The 19,214-nt window shown below is 36.1% G+C and overlaps 1 protein-coding gene across 1 annotated transcript in view; it reads right to left on the reverse strand.

The window, feature by feature from the left end:
• The window catches only part of LOC145225073 (cyclin-J-like), a 37,015-nt gene extending 18,781 nt beyond the window's left edge, over positions 1-18,234 (reverse strand). The window contains exons 1-2 of the mRNA XM_080091714.1: positions 18,006-18,234; positions 11,669-11,879 (exon numbers count right to left, since the gene is read on the reverse strand). Of these exons, the coding sequence (XP_079947840.1) occupies positions 11,669-11,879; positions 18,006-18,074 (280 nt within the window). The 5' untranslated portion in view covers positions 18,075-18,234. The remainder of the gene's footprint in view (positions 1-11,668; positions 11,880-18,005) is intronic.
• Positions 18,235-19,214: the final 980 nt, after the last annotated feature.

The raw sequence follows: 19,214 nt of genomic DNA on the forward strand, positions 1-19,214 counted from the left end.
CGAAGGGTGGATCAGAATCAGAATTACCAAATACAAAAGTACCGTACTATTATCAGATGACATAAACAATGTCGAGTTTGGGTAAAAACAAATAAACAATGCTACAGCAGGAATGACAACAACAAAATTGCATGATTTAAAAAAACAAGATTCATTAATTACATTAACTGCATTAAAAAACAATATTTTAATAAATAACAAACAGATATACAGTGTAGCAAAGTGAAAGAATCAACTGTGCTTTATTGCTTTGTGTGAAAACAATGGTGTACAATGACGCAACAATCACAATCGCTGATTCTAAAGATGGATTATTTCAATTAACTTATTAAAACGCTAATATATACCACTAATAGACAGGGATTGTATCGTGTGAACTCACTGGGATGACAGGGTATCTCATATATTTGTTACCTTGATTCATTCATATCCTTTTCTTCACACGACAAGAATGGGTCACTCAACACTTATAAATGCAAATTGGTAGCCTTATTAAAATGGTATTTTATTAGTAAAGAAAAACTGGAAGTAGTTGGGATGTTCAAAACAGAAAAACTGGGAATTCTGGGAATAACTATTTTCAATCTAGTTCTTATGTTACAATTTACTGAACAATTATATTTGGACAACAATAAAAGCAAACCAGTTTAATGCATGGAAAAACATAGCTTTCCCTTCAAAATGCAAAAACAAGAAAAGTAAGGGTGGCTTTGTACATTTTGTCGTTGCACATAAACTCTAACCTTTTTTAAAACATTAATATATTTCCTATGCTTACTTTTGTATTGGGTCCCATATTAGCCATCGTATTTTATAACCTTAGTTGTATCTGCAGGCAGAAACTCATGGGTCCCCACACATACAAAGTTGAAAATAATGCATTTCAAGAGATAACCATGAAAAAGTTGGGTGTTGTAAGGTAAAACACAGTGATCGGCACTGGGTCTAATAATAATACTATGTACAGTACAAACTAAAATCAGATTCATCCCAGATATTGTTTGAAGTATGTCCTATTTAGCGTTTTTTTAAAAAAAAAGAAGGAGTGAATAGTGGTATAATGGGGTAAAACAAAAAAATAGACAACTATGAATAGCAAATTCACATTCTGTCCAATTTTCATTCAAATTGAACATTGTTAAAGGAGTCATCCATTTTAGGGGCCAATTGGGTAAATTGTGGTGCTACAAGACAAAAAGGACTTAAAATTGTATTTCATCTTATTCCAACGTTTATTTTTAAGTTCACATATTTTAGGGGGCTGGTGGGGTAAATGTTGAAGCTATAGGGTAAAACAAAACAATCAACATTTTTAAAATGGCAAATCCTATGAGCTATCTAAATTTAATTTAAACATTGTTTGGAAAATTAACCCATTTTAAGGGGCTATTTGAGTAAATTTTGGGGCTATAAGGTAAAACACAATAATATTCCACATGCTACCCAAATTCTAGCCAATTCCGACACTGCCTAATAAGTTTAAGCATTTTAGGGGGCTAGTGGGGTAAAATTGGTGCTACAAGGTTGAACACAACAAAATCATCCTATGAATGGTAAAATTAAACAAACTGTCCAAATTTTAGCCAATCCTGGCAGTGTTTAAAAACTCACCCATTTTAGGGGGCTAGTAGTGTAACTAATGGGGTTCGAAACACAAACTAAAAAAGAGAAACCACAATGACTCAATCAATAGCACTACAAAATTTAAGCCCAATCCGCCAATGTTTAAAATTTTGACCCCTAGAGGACAGTCGTTAATGCTTCTGACGTCATAAGGCTGTTAACAACACCCAACTGCCATGGAGCAAGAACATCCACCAAGCCATCCATAAACATGAGTAACATACAAGTGGTTGCCCTTAACACTATTGCGCCACAGAAATCTTTCATTTGCTGTGTAACATACAAATACATTTTGCACTTTGCGGGCTAGTGGGGTAAATTTTGGGCGTACATGGTTCAACACAACAATCGACACCTATAAACACATACTCTACAGCAGTGGTTCTTAACCAGGGAGAATGTCCCCCAGGGGGCGCCAAACATTTCCAACGGGGCATGAGTCCAAAGTTAAATTAATTTGTTCAATTGTTTGCGAGCAAAGAAACGAATATCATGATGCACTTCCTCATGACGTAACACAAATTTTGATTAATGATATACGTTGCAAAGTTTTTAGTTTAGGACAGAGATCACCAAACTTTTTTCACAGCTGGTCAGATAATTTTATTCATGTGCCAGAGCCGCATGGCTTACAACAGGGGCGTGCAACATACGGCCCGTTAAGCTATTTAGTGTGGCCCCCACTAACACACTGTTTAAGATAAAAATGCAACTCTGAGAATTTAGCAAAATTTGTCACTAGTTTTTGGTAAAAGTTGCTATACTATACGTAACAAATATATGCTAATCGGCGTTTTCCAACCAGTGGATCATACAGTAGTTAGAGCAAGTAGCCTACTTCACCGAATGTGACGTAACAATTCCCTTTGTCTAGTAAACAATTGTTTTTGTGTCTAATGGGTCCCCATACATGTGCATGTGTGATTTGAGTACAGTAAAAATAGGGCAAAATCATTGTTAAACTGGAATAGTGGTTTTCCCATATATTCCATTTTACAGAAACTGTGCCATATTTACGCACCATTCATATAATTGTAAGGGATTCAATGCGAAGCTCCAGACAACAGAGGTTAGCGTCGATTTTTCACAGTTTCATTTCCGTCAGCAATCATTGTCTTGCCGCATGCGAATGGTTTAAGACAGGGGTGGGGAACCTTTTTGTTCATGAAGGCCACTCAACGTTTTATCTGCACTAGTGTAGGCCGCATAGACTATTTCCCAGGCCTAGAACAGTGGTGTTCAAACTTTTTGATTTAAGGAATGGTCGTTGTGTAATTTTCTCTTGCGAAGTCGTGGAAATTACGGTCCAAGCTGAATAAAGGTAAACAAACTTCCCACTAAATTTCCACCTTCACTGAAAAATTTGGATTTATGTCACTTGTAGATATTTACGCATATCAATGGTCTAAAAGGGCAGCTTGTGACATCACAGACAAGTCTTAGACATTATATTATGCCTAAACAATTGTTTTCTTTGTTACACAAGTAAGATTGTAGAGCCATGAGTGTTTGGTAATCCCACAGAAATCGCTTTATGGGGCCATTGGCTCTAGTGTGGACGGCGCTGCCCCAGTACTTTTCAAATAGTAATAGAATACATTTTCATTTATTCTTTATTCGACAGGTGCAACATCAAGATCCTAAAATATATTTGGGCGTCACAGGCCGCACTTAGTGCCCTAAAAGGCCGCATGTGGCCTTTAGGCCGCAGGTTCCCCACCCCTGGTTTAAGATAAAGATATGGCGCCGATTGCGGCAGGAGGGGCCTGTCGTTAACCGCCATAAGACACAAACTGAGTGATAAAACAATTGCATAACAAAACGTTTTTAAATGATCCACAAACATATCCTAATTGCACAGTGCAAAAAGACTGCCTGATAGCACGTCCAGTTATGCACAAGGCCGAGATATTCACTTTTCAGTGGGCAGGTTTGCGCTTTTCGTGCCCAATTGGGCTTTTTTCAGACAAGGAGTTGCGCGTTGTTTTCACGACGTGGAAAATGGATGAGTCCCACTATTTACACTTTTTACAAAGTTTAACATTTTTTTCCTTAATAGCTCTTTGTTTGTTGAATTATGATTTTCAATCAGCACATAGCAATCCCTGGCGCCGTTGAGTTTCTACATACCAACAAAACGATTGCTTAGCTGGGCTTTTTATGTCCAAAACCTGTTCTGAAACAGTTTTATTAACGCTTTCAGTTTGAGAAGTTATGTTACACAGGTGTAACAAATCGTGCTGCATTGTCGCTTTGCACTTCGAAACACGAATAAGTTGGCCTACATTAACGTTTACAGCGCAATATAACTAACATCGTAACATCTTAATTCCAACCAGTGAGAAAATGGTCAAGTGACGACTGCGTTCATGCGTGAAGCAATGGCATTTTTTCCATGCGCCACTATCGTCAACACTCCCATTGCGTCAGCTGTGCACTGAGCGAACACAAATTTGACAAAAGACAGCATGCAAAAACATATTTGGGCCTGTAAGAGTAATTACTGGGCCGATTGCACTGAAATTTTTAACATCCAACAAGGAGCACCCTATCCACATCTGTTTACATTTCAGCGTGTTTCTGACCCCATTAACATGTGAACAAACAAACAAATATTTGGGGGTAAAGGGGTGAAAATGAATATATACAACTTCAAGTTACCAATTCTTTTAAAATACGCTGCAATGTACCAATCAAAAAAGTCTGAAACTCCAGAATCATCTGCTTTAGCAAGTATAGCCGTTTTAAAAATTTCACGTTTTGGGGGGCTGTGGGTGAACTGAGGGATCAAGCGGGGTCAAAATTCACATGGACCATCTTTAGACCAATATCTATAATGTGTGTAAATTTGAAAAAGTTTGAACCATTCTTTTTTGACCAAAACATGGGAACAAATCCGCGATAGACAGAAAAAAAATATATACACAAAAACAATAGGGAAGGGGACCCATAATAAAAGTGTATTATCTGCCAACTAATACACCTTTATCCTACCACAAAAACAAAAAAAGACAATTCTTCGCACATAATTACTAATGTTTGCTTTTGTCTGTGATGTAACAAACTGCTTTTGGATCATACTTATACCTTGTAATCCTGTTAGACCAAGTAAATTTATTACTAAAATGTATTATGCATGTTTGCACAATCTGTTACAACCCCGAGCCGTAATTAGGTGATCCCTGGTTTACAACATAGGCAAGGGTAATTTCTGGTAGCTCCATTGCTGCAAGTGTTCGAAAAAACAGCCCTTATTTGCCTGTTTTAGAACGGACGTGAAGTGCCCGACAAACATCTTAGGGTGACGTGGACAAAAAAGTTATAAACTACTGCTCTATAATCTATCCAAATTTTAGGCAAATCCAAAACTGATTAAAACTCACCCATTTTTTAGGGGGCTAGCGTGGTAAATACTGAGGTTATCAACACAAACAAAGTGGGATGCCCATCTACATAACTATATCTACCATCTGTGTAAGTTTCAGTCAAATCCATAAAACATTTGATGGAAAATGAGCCGGACAAACTTTGGGAAGAAAAAAAACATTTTAGGGGGATAGCGGGGTGAATGATGGTGTTATCACCACAAACAAAGTGGGATGCACATCTACATAACTATATTTTCCATCTGCGCAAGTTTCATCCAAATCCACCAAACATTTGATGGCAAAACAAGTCGGACAAACTTTGGGTAGAATATTTATTATAGGTCAAATAAAGTCAAGTTTTTTTTTACTATGTCACTGGGGTGTGATTTTAAGTAAGAGTTCAAGAAACTAAATTGATAGGTCAATAAATTCAATTTATGTCATTGCCATGTTCAGCTTCAACATTTTCTTTCAAATGCTGAGAAAAACTGTCACTTTACCAACTTCTTGTTTATCAACCTTATCTGTGCTGACTACTAAAGTATGGGTGGCTACCTCATTTAACAAACAATCTTTCATTTTTTTTACAGTAACGGAGTAATAAAAAATAATATTTTTCCATCCCAAAATTTTTATCTATTACTCTAAAATTGTTATTTGTCACCAGGAAGTTTAAAAATATAAAAAGTAAGCCTATAAAACATGTTTACAAAACAAAGCTGCATTAAATGGCTCCAGGGGACACAGTTTATGAGGAAGTTTAGATAAAATGGACATTTACAAGGCTAAAAGTACACTTTTGTGTCTGGGCCAGACAAAAATGCTAAAGTAAGGAGAATCAGGAATGTAGTTTAAAGTTTATGTCAAGAAGTTTTTAGGTTACATGCGGGCCAACAAGAGGGTGAGCTTGAAGGCACAAAAGTTGCAAAGCCATGTAAAGTCTTAGCGATTTGAAAGTGTTAAATTAGTTTACAAACAGTTGCTAACTGCTGCAGGTTTGGTTTGCAGTATTTGTAACAAAGTTAGAAATGAAAATTTTCTGTTATCTTTGATTTTAAAATGGTTTATTTACTTTGTGTAAATAAATTGCAGTTCAACCTGCCACTTACATTTTTTTAAATGCTCTCAATGTCCACCTTTTTCCCCTCGGATTTAAAATTTTGTTTAATTTTGGTATGCAAAATTACGCATTATAATGATCCAAAGACTGCTTGTGACATCACAGACAAAACAAAAAGCATTACGATTGTGCGTGAACAATTGGATTTTTAAAAGTTGTCATTCAATAAAGGTTAATGTTTAGCAATGAAGACAGTCGGTTCTCAATTATAATTTGATTTAAACTTCTTCAGTGGCACAAACTGACGCTAAATAAGATTATAGAATTACTTCAACCGCTTCGCGCTCCCCCCAAATTGCCTCTCGGACCCCTAAAGGACTGCAGACCCCAGTTTGAGAACTGCTGTGCTAGAATAAAAGATATTTCAAAACTATAGCCAGATTTCCTCCAGAAGTCATTTATTCAAATACTGGTAAACATTGTCAAAATGCAAACTGTAGTTGGCACTAAAGTCACTTCAAATACAATATTTTAAACCAGTGGAACATTGATTAAAACCTTCCAAGTAAGTCCCAGGCAAGGCTGCTATGCTGCACACATGTACAAGCACCAAAGCAAGGAAGAGTTCAAAAAATTTCATGTTAATTTATAACTCAATCTAAACTAAAAAAATACTGATAGATTCCAATTTTACCAACGCTGTCTAGCCCAGGGATCAGCTACCTTTTTAAGCGGCGCATGCAAATCTATTTCCTACTTTTGTGTGGTAATGGCTTTATGTGCGAACATTTTTCGGGGTAATAGGGGTTTGTGCAAGGTGATTTTAATAGTAAGCAGAAAGCAGGGTATTTTGTGCATCTAGGCTGGATTTCAAGACAATGGCATGATAAAAAACTGAAAACAAATGAAAAAGAAACAGATGGTTTAATCAGTTTTCCAACTATGCGATTAAATATTTTCACTTGGCATTACTGCAATAGTTTTTTTGCGATGTTTACAGACACTTCTAAAGCTTCTATCTCGTGCCTAGCAAAATAATATATAATTGTTTTATTTGTCAAAATCGTAAAAACAACTAGACAAGTGACCGTCCCTATACAAATCCATTGCATAAATTCTACATCCTATTTACTGATTTACTACACACCATTTGATCTACACACATGATTGTTTTTGCAAGAAAAACAAATGGGTCCCCACACATGTGTTTATGTGAATTGATTCTGCGATAAAAATACAGATGAATCCGGTTAATTGCATAATCCATTTAATGACATCACATTTAAAAATCCCAAACCGTCGCCCATAGTTTGTTAAGAAAATCGTCCGGTTAATCGTATACCGGTTTTTTGAATAAACCAGATATTCGCATCGATTTTCAACGTAATATGCGATTAACCGGATTGATGATTTCTATGTGAAAGTCGAACAGACCGAGGTTTTCGAATAAAAAACGACGATATGATCATAAAATCCTCAGGAGGTAATGTACGCGAAAGGTAATGTACGTGTGTGTTTGCATTCTACACCTAATAACGCAACTAATTTCAAAGTTGAAAATGACATGTCTCGACTATAAAATATTTTTGAAAAGTTATTAGGAGATTAAATCGGCATTCAGTTTACCACTATGCGATAACAAGGCGTCTTATCTCAAAGCCATGTACATTGATCCCTTTTTTGTTGGCTTATCTAAGCGCCAATGGTGACATAACAAGTGTTTAAATAAAGAGTTTAACATGTTAAAATTATGAAACTGGTGTCCTGGCAGAGACGCTGATTGTAATTTCTTACTAAGTGCGGACTGCACCATATTCGAAGTATTAAACTGTATTGAAATTTAAACAATGTTAAATGTAAAAAAAATGTTTAACACGTTGACTGCCAACTACGAGTTATCTTGTAGTTGCCGATCTAGCCAGGCTTGCCAGATACGAGTATATTCATAGTAGACTTATTCGATTATAACGCGGTTAAAACGAGCTGGCATCTCGAACTAACGTCGTGGATGTGTTGCGGCAACACTGAGACACCCTATGCAACACTGAGACACCCCGATGTAACATATCTTTTTAAATAAGCCTGACTGCAAGAGAAAGCACAAATCAAGCGAACTGTGGCGTGTGCGCCAATCAAGAGTGTGTGTGTGTGCCTTTCCACTGCTTCTTCAACACACTTAGGCGATTGCACCATAGCCACGACAGTTAGGAAGCATGACGTCATGCAATGCGCTGAGAGTAATAAATCTAGTTTTGGGTTGAGAGTACTTTTTTCAATTTTCGGCAACAAAAGAGAAAATACTGCTCCGTTGCCTAAATTGAGGGTCACAGCAACTTTGTTTTAGCCGGGGAAGTGAAAAAAGCACTTTTGTTAAAGGTGTGTACTGTTTACATAGCAACCAGATTATCACATAATCCTGTTAATCGCATCAAATACCCTTGGCAAATTGATGATGCGATTAACCGGATTCGTCTTTATTTCGGTTATTTTGAGATTCTTGAGGACAAATTAATAGAAAGCATCAAACCAAACTTCAAAGATTTGTCCATATTCTTTATAAATGTTGTCATATTGTCACATATTTACAAAAATAGTAACAAAGAATGGTAGAAAATACTTTAATCCTCTGATAACTTATGTTTTCTAATAGCTTTGACCTTGATATTGTAAGTTTAAAAAAATAAAACTTTTGCTAGAAAACCGGAACAATATTAGAACCACTAAAAACTTAGCAGCCATTTTGTTGCAGAGGTATACATAACAAATTGCTAGTGATGGGATGATACCAGGTTTTGAAACGAGTACTGATACCAAGTACGAGTACCACAGGTATATACCTTCGATACCGAGTACGATTACCAAGTACTTAAGTGTGGTGTTGTACTTTTTTTATATCATTGGCTAATTTATCTGCCATGGTCGGGGGACACACACACATGCCGAAAAATGTAATCTCCACGTAAAAGATATACGTAAACTGGTGGAACTTTTTTCCAATTTTGTGCTATCCGTAGCAAATATTGGCATAAAGTTGCCCGTATTCTTATGGTGTATATCGGCCTTTGGTACTTGCACGTTGGTATCGAAAACTGAGACAAAATATTTCGATACTGAGTACGAGTATCAATACCACTGAATACCGGGTACTCGTCCCATCACTACAAATTGCTCTCCACTTACCTTTGTTTAGCAAAACAAACGTTGACCTGCAGTAACCTCTCACCATGCACAATCCGAACAACCTTTAATGACATTTTTACACGTTTTTTAATAGCATGCAGTCCTTTGTGTTCAACAATAACATATTGCCTAATTGATACAAAACTCGCGTATCGCTGATTTAGTTTATTTATCCCAAAATAAAGAAGTTATGCTGTGACATAAAATTGTTCTTACAGGGTTTTGCCATACCTGCAAGTTGATCTTTGGTGGCCTAAAATTTCAAATACTAAACTAGAAACCCACTACAAACAATTGTTTAAAATTTTAGCACATTTGGGCTAAAATAAAATAGATAAATCAAACTAAAACTAGAAGGGTGGCTTTCTGATATACTTCCATTTTATATATTCTATACGATATTTACCAATTTACTATACACATCATTTGATCTACACATATGATTGTTTTTGTAAACAAAAACTAATGGGTCCCCACACGCGTGTTTGTGCGGATTTACGGTAAACAAATGTTGCGGTGACTTTTAGATTTTTAAGGACAAATTTTTAGAAAGCATTAACCCAACAATAAAAATTTTTTGTTCGTATTCTTTTTGCACTATTATTGTCATTTAATTACAAAAACATTAAAAAAGAACGAAACAAATACTTTAATTTAATCTCTTGCTTTGACCCAGATATTGTCGTCCAAGGTCGGGTTTTAAACACATTTTTTTCTAGAAAGCTGTAACAGTTGTGTTACAGACACTTTAAATTAAAAAGCAATTTGCTGCAAGTGTACACATAATAATTCGTTTTTCATTTAACTTTGTTTCGCAAAACCATTGACCTGTAGTAACCTCTCAGGGTGCAACGACTGTTTGACCTATTGACACCGTTTTCAATAGCACGCCGTCCTTACTGTTCAACAACACCGTTTAACCTAATTTATACATGCCTTGAGTGTTGATTCCTAAATTTATTGCCAAAAAAACGCTACGTTATGACGAAAGAAAGTTCTGAACTGTGTTAGTAATACCTACTAGTTGACCTTAAGTAACCCGTGGTCATGCGGCGGCCGACCTGACAACGAGCATTTAAAAAAACACATTTATCTTGCAAAAATATCAAGTTTATTTTTTCAACTTTATTTTGATTAACAAGTTTTGCTTGACATATACGAAACCGAAGCACGCTTATTAGGTTTAAATCACGTCATAAAAAAAACACGACGTCTCGTAAAACGTCTGTCCGACGTCAAGCTGAGCCCTCCTGCTATCGTAAACCAGTGAGTTACTCTCTTGGGACTTCTGCCTACAGTGTCTTTCTTGACCAAACGAGCGTTAGACACATTTACGTTTCGGGGGCCTGTGGGTGAACCGCTGGGTAATTTGGGGTCAAACTTCTGGAGGATCAAGTTTGGATTAATAACTAACATATGTCCAAATTTGAATAAATCTGAAGCACTCTTTCTTTACCAAACGAGCGTTACAAACCAGCGTTAAAAATTTTACGTTTCGGGGGCCTGTGGGTGAACCCTTGGGTCATTCAGGGTCAAACTTCAGGAGGATCAAATTTAGATTAATAACTAACATCTGTGCAAATTTGAATAAATTTGAAGCACTCTTTCTTAACCAAACAGGTGAAACAAACCAGGGTTAGAAAAAAACGAGAAAAAAATACACACAAAAACAATATGTATCCCCTTTAGGGAAGGGAGCAAGCGCACTGCAAACAAGAAAAATGCAGTCACTGATGCATAACAAGCAAATGTCACATGCCTTAAACACACAGCTGATGCTACAATGTTGTTGGTGCCTATTACTTTGATTCTTACAATATTTTGCGCTATATTGCAATGGGTGAACGGACCAAACATCGATGTAAAAACATTAAGCAGGCATTTTTAGACTGCCGGAGCACTCAATGAAATGATAAAAATGGCAAAATAGCATCTCAACCCAAAGGATCCCTAGGAGTAAAGAAGACCAATAAAATAAAAAATATTTCCAATCCTCTGAGAATTTAAACTCCAGCTTTATCCAGGCGATTTGTGTCTAAAGCTTATTTTTGGAAACAATCGAAACTTAAACTTACCTAAAATAAACCTAAAATATTTGGAGCTGCAAGGCTAATCACTGGATAACTAAAAGTTTTAAAAAGCTTTTTCTGTATTTTTGCAGTGTATCAAGCAACACTGTAAAAAATGGGTCACATTGTTTTTCCATTTCTTGTGAGTTAAAAGTTCTGTGTGCTATGAGTGAACTGCTGGATTAATATCTCAAAATTTGTACAGATCATTTTCGAATCACTACCTATCACATGTGTACATTTAAAAAGCACTACCATTTTGATTAAACAGGTGAAACATAGCACAGAAAAAAGATACAGACAAAAGCATGTGTTTTCACAAGGAGAACCTTAAATATAGCAGTTTTTCCCAAACTATGATAGCTTACTTGCAATTAAAAGACAGCATAAAACAAGCATCTGTAAATCTTCAACCATCACTTCAAATTTGTCAGTAAATCTGTCATATAGACAAACTGATAGATGCTGAGCATTGCAATTAAGGTGATATTTTTGGCAAGTTAAAGCAAGCCAATCCACCAAGTATCTTCTCCAATACAATAACTTTGAAGCACCTTTTAGTCGAAGAAGTTGATTTTCCTGAAATAAATAAGTAATAGAGCCAAAGTGTCAATTTATATGTAAAAAATAATATATACACTACATTAGTTTATACTGGGGTTTATTTGTGGCAAGAGTGTTTTAGTCAGAAAATGCAAAGGCATCCCTACACATACAAACTTACAGCAAACACGTCATCACAAGTTGCATGGGAACTGTATTGCAGCTAACTAAAAGACAACTATAGTGGTGGTTAGCAAATTTTGCTTTTGAACATACGCATCATAACCTATTTTGAAACAGTAATATATTTTCTATGCTTCTTTTATATTTGGGTCCCATATTAGCCACAATCTTTTATAACCTTAGTTGTTTCTGCAGGCAGAAACTCATGACATTTCAAGAGATAACCATAAGAAAGTTTGATGTTAAGATAAAACATAGTGATCTGCAGTGGGGTTAAATAATAATATTATGTAGAGTACAAACTATACAAATTGGATTCGACCCAGACATTGTCTGAAGTATGTCCTGTTTAACGTTCTATTTTAAAGAAAAGAAGGAGTATATAGTGGCATAATGGGGTAAAACAGGAAAATCAACACCTATGAATAGCAAATTTTACAAACTGTCCAATTTTCATTCAATTTAAACATTGTTTAAAAAAGTTTTAAAACCAATTTTAGGAACCAGTTGGGTAAATTGTGGGGCAACAGGGCAAAACACAACAATTGATGACTTAACATAGTACACAACAATCAGCTCCTATGAATGGTAAATTCTACAAGCTGTCCAAATTTTCAGCCAATTTGACACTGTTTAAAAATTTACCTATTTTCGGGGGTTAACTGGGTAAATACTGGGTGTCACAAATATTCTAGACCGCCCCATCACCGGATAGTTTGCGACCTAGTTCTCAAGTGACGATATCTCGCAATCACGGGACGTCCACTGTGCGTACCAAGTCTTTTGTTGGAGGCTGCAGCTTTACACCCCCATTTCTTTTGTTTTCATTAATATATATGTGCCAATTTATCAAGTCGCGCTGTTACGGGGTGCAAGTCATCATTGTTTTATTTGTAGGAAATGGTCACAGCGAATTAACGCCTTTTTCCCGTTCATTGTAATGCAGGACATATAAGCGCCCCAATCTAACGATTTAAAGGGTAACATAGAATGATATAGAACGGTATAGAGATAACTGCGAAGTAGTGCTGGATTGTTGTTTTGGTTACGTGTGGTTGGACGTAAATAAATGTAAAAGGAAAGGGTTTGCTGCCGATCAGAGTACACAAGCGTTAGCTGTTAAGGAACTTCCATAGTCAGTCCCAATATTTTGCGTACCCGTGAAAACGGAAAGTGACACTGGGGTTATTAAGACAAACATGCATATCTATATAACCATATCTACCATCTGTGTAAGTTTCATCCTAATCCATCAAACATGTGACGAGTCAGACAAACTTTGGGAAGAAAAAAGAAAAGAAAAAAAACTAGAAGGGTGGCTTAGCACATTTTGCCATTGGCCATACGCTAAATGATATTATAAAACGGTAATATAATTCCTACACTTATTTTATATTGGGTCCCACATTAGTCACCGTCTTTTATAACCTTAATTGTTTCTGCAGGCAGAAACGCATGGGTCCCCACACATGCAAAGTTGTAAATAATGCAATTAAAGAGATAACCATCAGAAAGTTTGGTGTTGTATAGTAAAACACTGAGATCAGTACTTGGCTTATATAATCATGCTATACAAATTGGATTCAAACCAGACATTGTTTAAAGTTTTCCTATTTAAAACAATTAATGTTCTATTTTAAAACAAAGAAGTATTTAACACAAAATTTGACACGTATGAATGGCACATTTTACAAGCTAACCAAATTTCATACAATTGCGGCCCTGTCTAAGAAACACCCATCACCCATTTTAGGGGGCTAGTGGGGCTACAGGGTTTAACAAAACAATAGACACCTATATATGCCATATTCTACAAACTATCCCAATTTCAGCCAATTCCGACACTGTTTAAAAAATGATCTACTTTAGGGGGCTAGTGGGGTAAATATTGGGGCTACCGGGTTTAACACAACAATGGACACCTATATACGCCATATTCTACAAACTATCCAAATTTCAGCCAATTCCGACATCGTTTAAAAACTCAACCAATTTAGGGCGCTAGTGGGGTAAATGTTGGGGCTGCAAGGACAAACACAACAATCATCATTTGTAAATGGCAAACTCTACAAGCTATCCAAATGTCAGTCAATTCTGGCCCTGTTTAAATAAATAACCCATTTTAGGGGGCTAGTGGGGTAATTAATGGGGTTCTTCACCCTAATGTTAAAAATATAAAACCGCAATGACCCACTCATCAATTCTGTAAAATTTTGTCCAAATCGGCCAATGTTTAAAATTTTGACCACTAGGAGGAGTTTTAATCAACAACCATAATGACTTGTGATGTCATAAGGCTATAAACAACCCCCTAACTGCAATCTGCAAACACATTCATAACACAGCCCACAAACACACGTAACATATGTGGTTGCCTTTATAACACCACAGAAAACTAACGTTTGTGGTGCGCTGCAACAACATTTAACGTTTTGGGAGCTAGCGGGGTAAATACTGGGGTTATCCGGGCAAATGAAGCAGATGACACATCTACATAACTATATCTACCATCTGTGAAAGTTTCATTTAAATCCATCAAACATTTGATGGCAAAAGAGGGTGGACAAACCACAGGGAAGAAAAAAGAAACCGAGTAAAATCAAAATGTGTTCCCTTCAGGGAAGGGGACCCATAATAATTAAAAAAACAAATTGAGTAAAATCAATTTGTGTGCCTTGAGTAAATCAATTTGTATTTGAAAGTTATAGTGTTTAATGTCACTTTTCAATTACTAAAACTTGAGTAAAAAAAGATTGAGTGTAGGTTTGCAGTAAATAAGTTTGATTATATTTTTGTATTTTTAGTATAAAACAAAATGCCAGCGAAGTTGAATAAAACCTATTCATTTTATTAAACAGACGTTTCGACAAAAAACTTTTGTCATCATCAGTGAAATATAAAGTACAAGCGAAAACAAGCACTTTATACACACAGAAAAAGTAAAGAGAATTTTGCACTTTTGTATTATTTTGCTAATATAATATGGACAAGCACTGGTTTGAAACTATTTACTATACACACAATTTGATGATTTTGATGACACACACATGATTATTATTGCATGCATAAACGAATGGGTCACATGTTTATGTGGAGAAAGCACCAACCTAACTTCAAAACGTTTTGTCCATGTCCTGTTTACATTATATTGTCATATATTTACAAAAGTAGTAAAAAAGAACTTTAAAAAGTCCACAAATATGAGAATCGAATCTCCAGGTTTGACCTCGATATTACTGTGCAAGGCAGACACTGACTAATCAGGAAGATATTTTGCATTAAAGGCATTGATAACAAATTGTTCTTCAGTAGAAAAATAAATAAGCAACGTAGTTAGTCTCAACTGAGTTCTGCAATACCTACAAGTTGACCTTCAGTGACCTCTCATCGTACGGCGACCAAGCTCACAATGACCGTTTAATGACTTTTTATTGTATCTTTGGAAAAAGTCTAGTTTTTTACCTTCATGTTAATCAACAACATTTGCCTGACATGGACAAAAACGAAGTATCGTTTTAATCACCATAAAGGTATAACACCTTTGCTAAACCTCAAAATATGCATGCTAATTTAATAAAGCCACATAGCAATACTGCGCTGATGTCCAATCATAAAAACCAAAAACGAATATTTCGGGGTTTAAGCGTTGAATGCAATAAAAAGTTACAAAATTCTTTAGAATACTTCACATTGCACCAACCAATAAAGCATGAAAATCCTAGATCATGTACTTTAGTCAGTACAGCAATTTTTTTACATTTTGAGGGCCTGTGAACCACTTGGTACTTCGAGGTCAAACTTCAGGAGGATCAAATTTGGATCAATGTCTAACATCTGTGAAACTTTGAAGTACTTTTTATACCAAACCAATTGCGTAGAACACTAAACAGAAAAATAGAATTTTCAATTGGACAATGGATTTTTATACATAGTCAATAAATAATCTGGTATTGGATCGCAATACGTTTTGTGTAAAATTATGGATACAGGTAGGAGATAGAAAAAAATACAGAATAAGCCAACCCTATTGGATTTCATCAAAAAAACGTGGTCATAATTTCATGTAGCTAAAGTGTGTACATATTGTAAAGCTTTTGCAAAAAATACAACTTTGCAGACATATGAAAAAGATGACAGTTAGAGTTATTCGGTTGGGGTTAGGGTTTTGGTTGGGGTGAGTTCATTATGCTAATTTGTTTGTCTTTGTACATCAGGGGCATTTTGTTTCAATGCAGGTGTGCAAGTTTTTCTGCAGTGGATTTTCTTTGTTTTGGTTGTTTCTTTCATTGCATTTTAATTAAAAAAATATATGTTTCATTATGTATTAAACTGGTTTGCTTTCATTGTTATCCACATTAAACAATACACAGTGCAAATTAGATAAGATTTGGATTCCATATTCTAGATTTAAAACAATTATTCTACAATGCCCAGTTATCCTACTTTGAACATCCCTAGAAACTGCCATGTTCTGCAGACTGGTTTATACTGCTTGGTGCACCTTTATATGGCTTGGTGCTAGGGATGTTCAAAGTAGAATTGCAAATCCTTTGGATTCAAATCCAGTCAGATTCGAATCCATTTTTGCCGTTTATATCGGGTAATTAGAACCGATATAAAAGTGTGCTCTCGCCGTCGGTAAAAATGTAAACACATGCGTTACGTTTTTACGTCGACGCCTGATTGTACCAGTTGCAAAAGACGGCAAAGAACTTGCCGGCGTTAAACCAGTGAGCGCTGCACAACGCCGTAATACCAAAAAAACGAGGCGCTTGTACAACGCTATAACGACGGTGGTGCATAGGAGGCACAATTAACCATTGGCGCACTTGTTGTTACGCATCTGATCACATGATTACGTTTATGCCATGCGCTTTGCAACGTCTTACCGGCATCTAATTGTTTTCCCACTTCACAACAAAAAATTTAATTGTCATGGGCGGCGTTAGACAACGATTGGAAGCATGATATTGTCTGTTAATATCGCAAAAACAGTGAAGGAATCCCACAACATATGCTGTTTGGGTCATTTCTTAACCTCAGAAAAACATAAAAATGTAGTGAGTAAACGCTGCAAAGTTCAACTTTTGTATTGCAAAACCGCAGGTGATTTAATTGGGATTTGAAAATACTTATCACCTAATGTCCCAACTTTGTTTGCTAGGGTACCTGTTTTTGCACTTGTTTTAAGTTAACAAACATTATATATTTGTACACTAGGCAGTCAATGTCAGTCCTCTACCATATAACAAATCAAATTACCTCATCATACTTACAACATAGTTACTTCTACAGAAGGCAATAAAAATCACTAAATAAAATTATTACAATTAATTTTTAACCTTATGCTAATTCTTCTGTCTTTGTGGATTTTGTGGCATTTAGTTTCAATGCAGTTGTGCAAAGTTTTTTTTCCAGTGTTTTTCTTTGTTTTGGTTGGTTCTTTTTATACATTTTAAATGAAAAATCTGTTTTATAAGTAATGTATTAAACTGGCCTACTTTCAATGTTGTCAAGATTAATGAATGCACAGTCAAAAATAATATAAGAATTGGATTCGATATTTAAGGTGCACCAAGCAATACTACAGATGCATTATATATTACTAATATATATTGCGATATATTACTGTATATTACAGATGCACCCCATTAAAAACATAGAATGTTGTGTCAAAATTTTAAAACTTGTATTGTTTTTGACATATTACCATCATGCACAACGACTTGCTGTAGTAAAAATCTACTGCAGTTGATTAGTTAAAAACAGAACAAAACGGTTGAGTGTTTCGGATAGCACAGTAAAATCATGGTTGGATTCTTCTCAAGCTACTGAAGATCCTTGATTTTCATGAACAACAATGTCTTTTGACTGATCATTAACCATCTGATTTGCAGTAGCAACGATTCACAAGGAAAAATAGAAAGGCTTGCAATTTTTGCAATAGAGACAGTACATTAAAACTCGTATTTAAGTTACCCTGGTCTTCAATGTGGTATGAATGTCTTTAGCTAAATCACCATTCCATTCCCACCACAAACAATCCATGGATGCTTGTATAAGACAGAGACAAATTCAATTTAAATTCGATTTCGATTTCTGGCCGAAAATAGGCCAACCTGAACCGCAACTACGTCGGCAACAAACTGAACAGGGAGCAGCGGGCGTTGGGAATTTACCAAAGCTTCCCCAAACGCATTTTCGCCAGTCGCATGGATGCAGGCAGTTGGATAAAACCGCCGATTTTATGGATATGAAATTGAGAAGTAACAAAATTTGACAAAAATGCTCAGTTTAGGGCTGAAAATACTTTTTTGCACAGGGCGATACAGAAGTCCGATTGGGCTCTAAAACTTGACAAAACTGTTCAGTTTTCGCTGAAAATCAGTTTTTGCACAGGGCGATACAGAAGTCCGATTGGCCTCTAAAATTTGACAAAAATGTTCAGTTTTGGCTGTAAATCAGTTTTTGCTCAGGGCGATACAGAAGTCCGATTGGGCTCTAAATAGGCACAAGCGTTTAGCGAACGAGGCAAACATCGCCTACTAAGGGACGTCAAATTTCGTTCTATGGTTCGTGAGTCATGGAGTTAAAAAGTTACAAAATTTGACAAAAATGTTCAGTTTTGGCTGGAAATCACTTTTTGCACAGGGTGATACAGAAGCCGTTTGGGCTCTAAATAGGCACAAGCGTTTAGCGAACGAGGCAAACATCGCCTGCAAAGGGGCCTCAAATTTCGTTTATTGGTTCGTGAGTTATAGAGTTGAAAAGTTACAAAATTTGACAAAAATGCTCAGTTTTAAGTGAAAATTAGTTTTTGCACAGGGTGATACAGAAGTCCGATTGGGCTCTACATGTGCACAAGCGTTTTGCCATCGAGGCAAACATCACCTGCAAAGGGGCGTCAAATTCGGATCAGTGGTTCGTGATTTATCGACTTCACAAGTTACAAATATTGACAAAAACGCTCAATTTTTGCTGAAAATCACTTTTTGCACAGGGCGATACAGAAGTCCGATTGGGCTCTAAATTTGCACATGCGTTTTGCCAACGAGGCAAACATCGCCTGCAAAGGGGCGTCAAATTCGGTTACGTGGTTCGTGAGTTAAGGCCCGTTTACACTGTGCTTAGCGGCGCCTAACCTAACCTAACCTTGCGACCCCTTCCGTTTACACTACGATTTTCGGC

This window comes from Phallusia mammillata, chromosome 4 (genome assembly GCF_965637545.1).
Source record: "Phallusia mammillata chromosome 4, kaPhaMamm4.hap1.1, whole genome shotgun sequence".
Lineage (NCBI taxonomy): Eukaryota > Metazoa > Chordata > Ascidiacea > Phlebobranchia > Ascidiidae > Phallusia > Phallusia mammillata.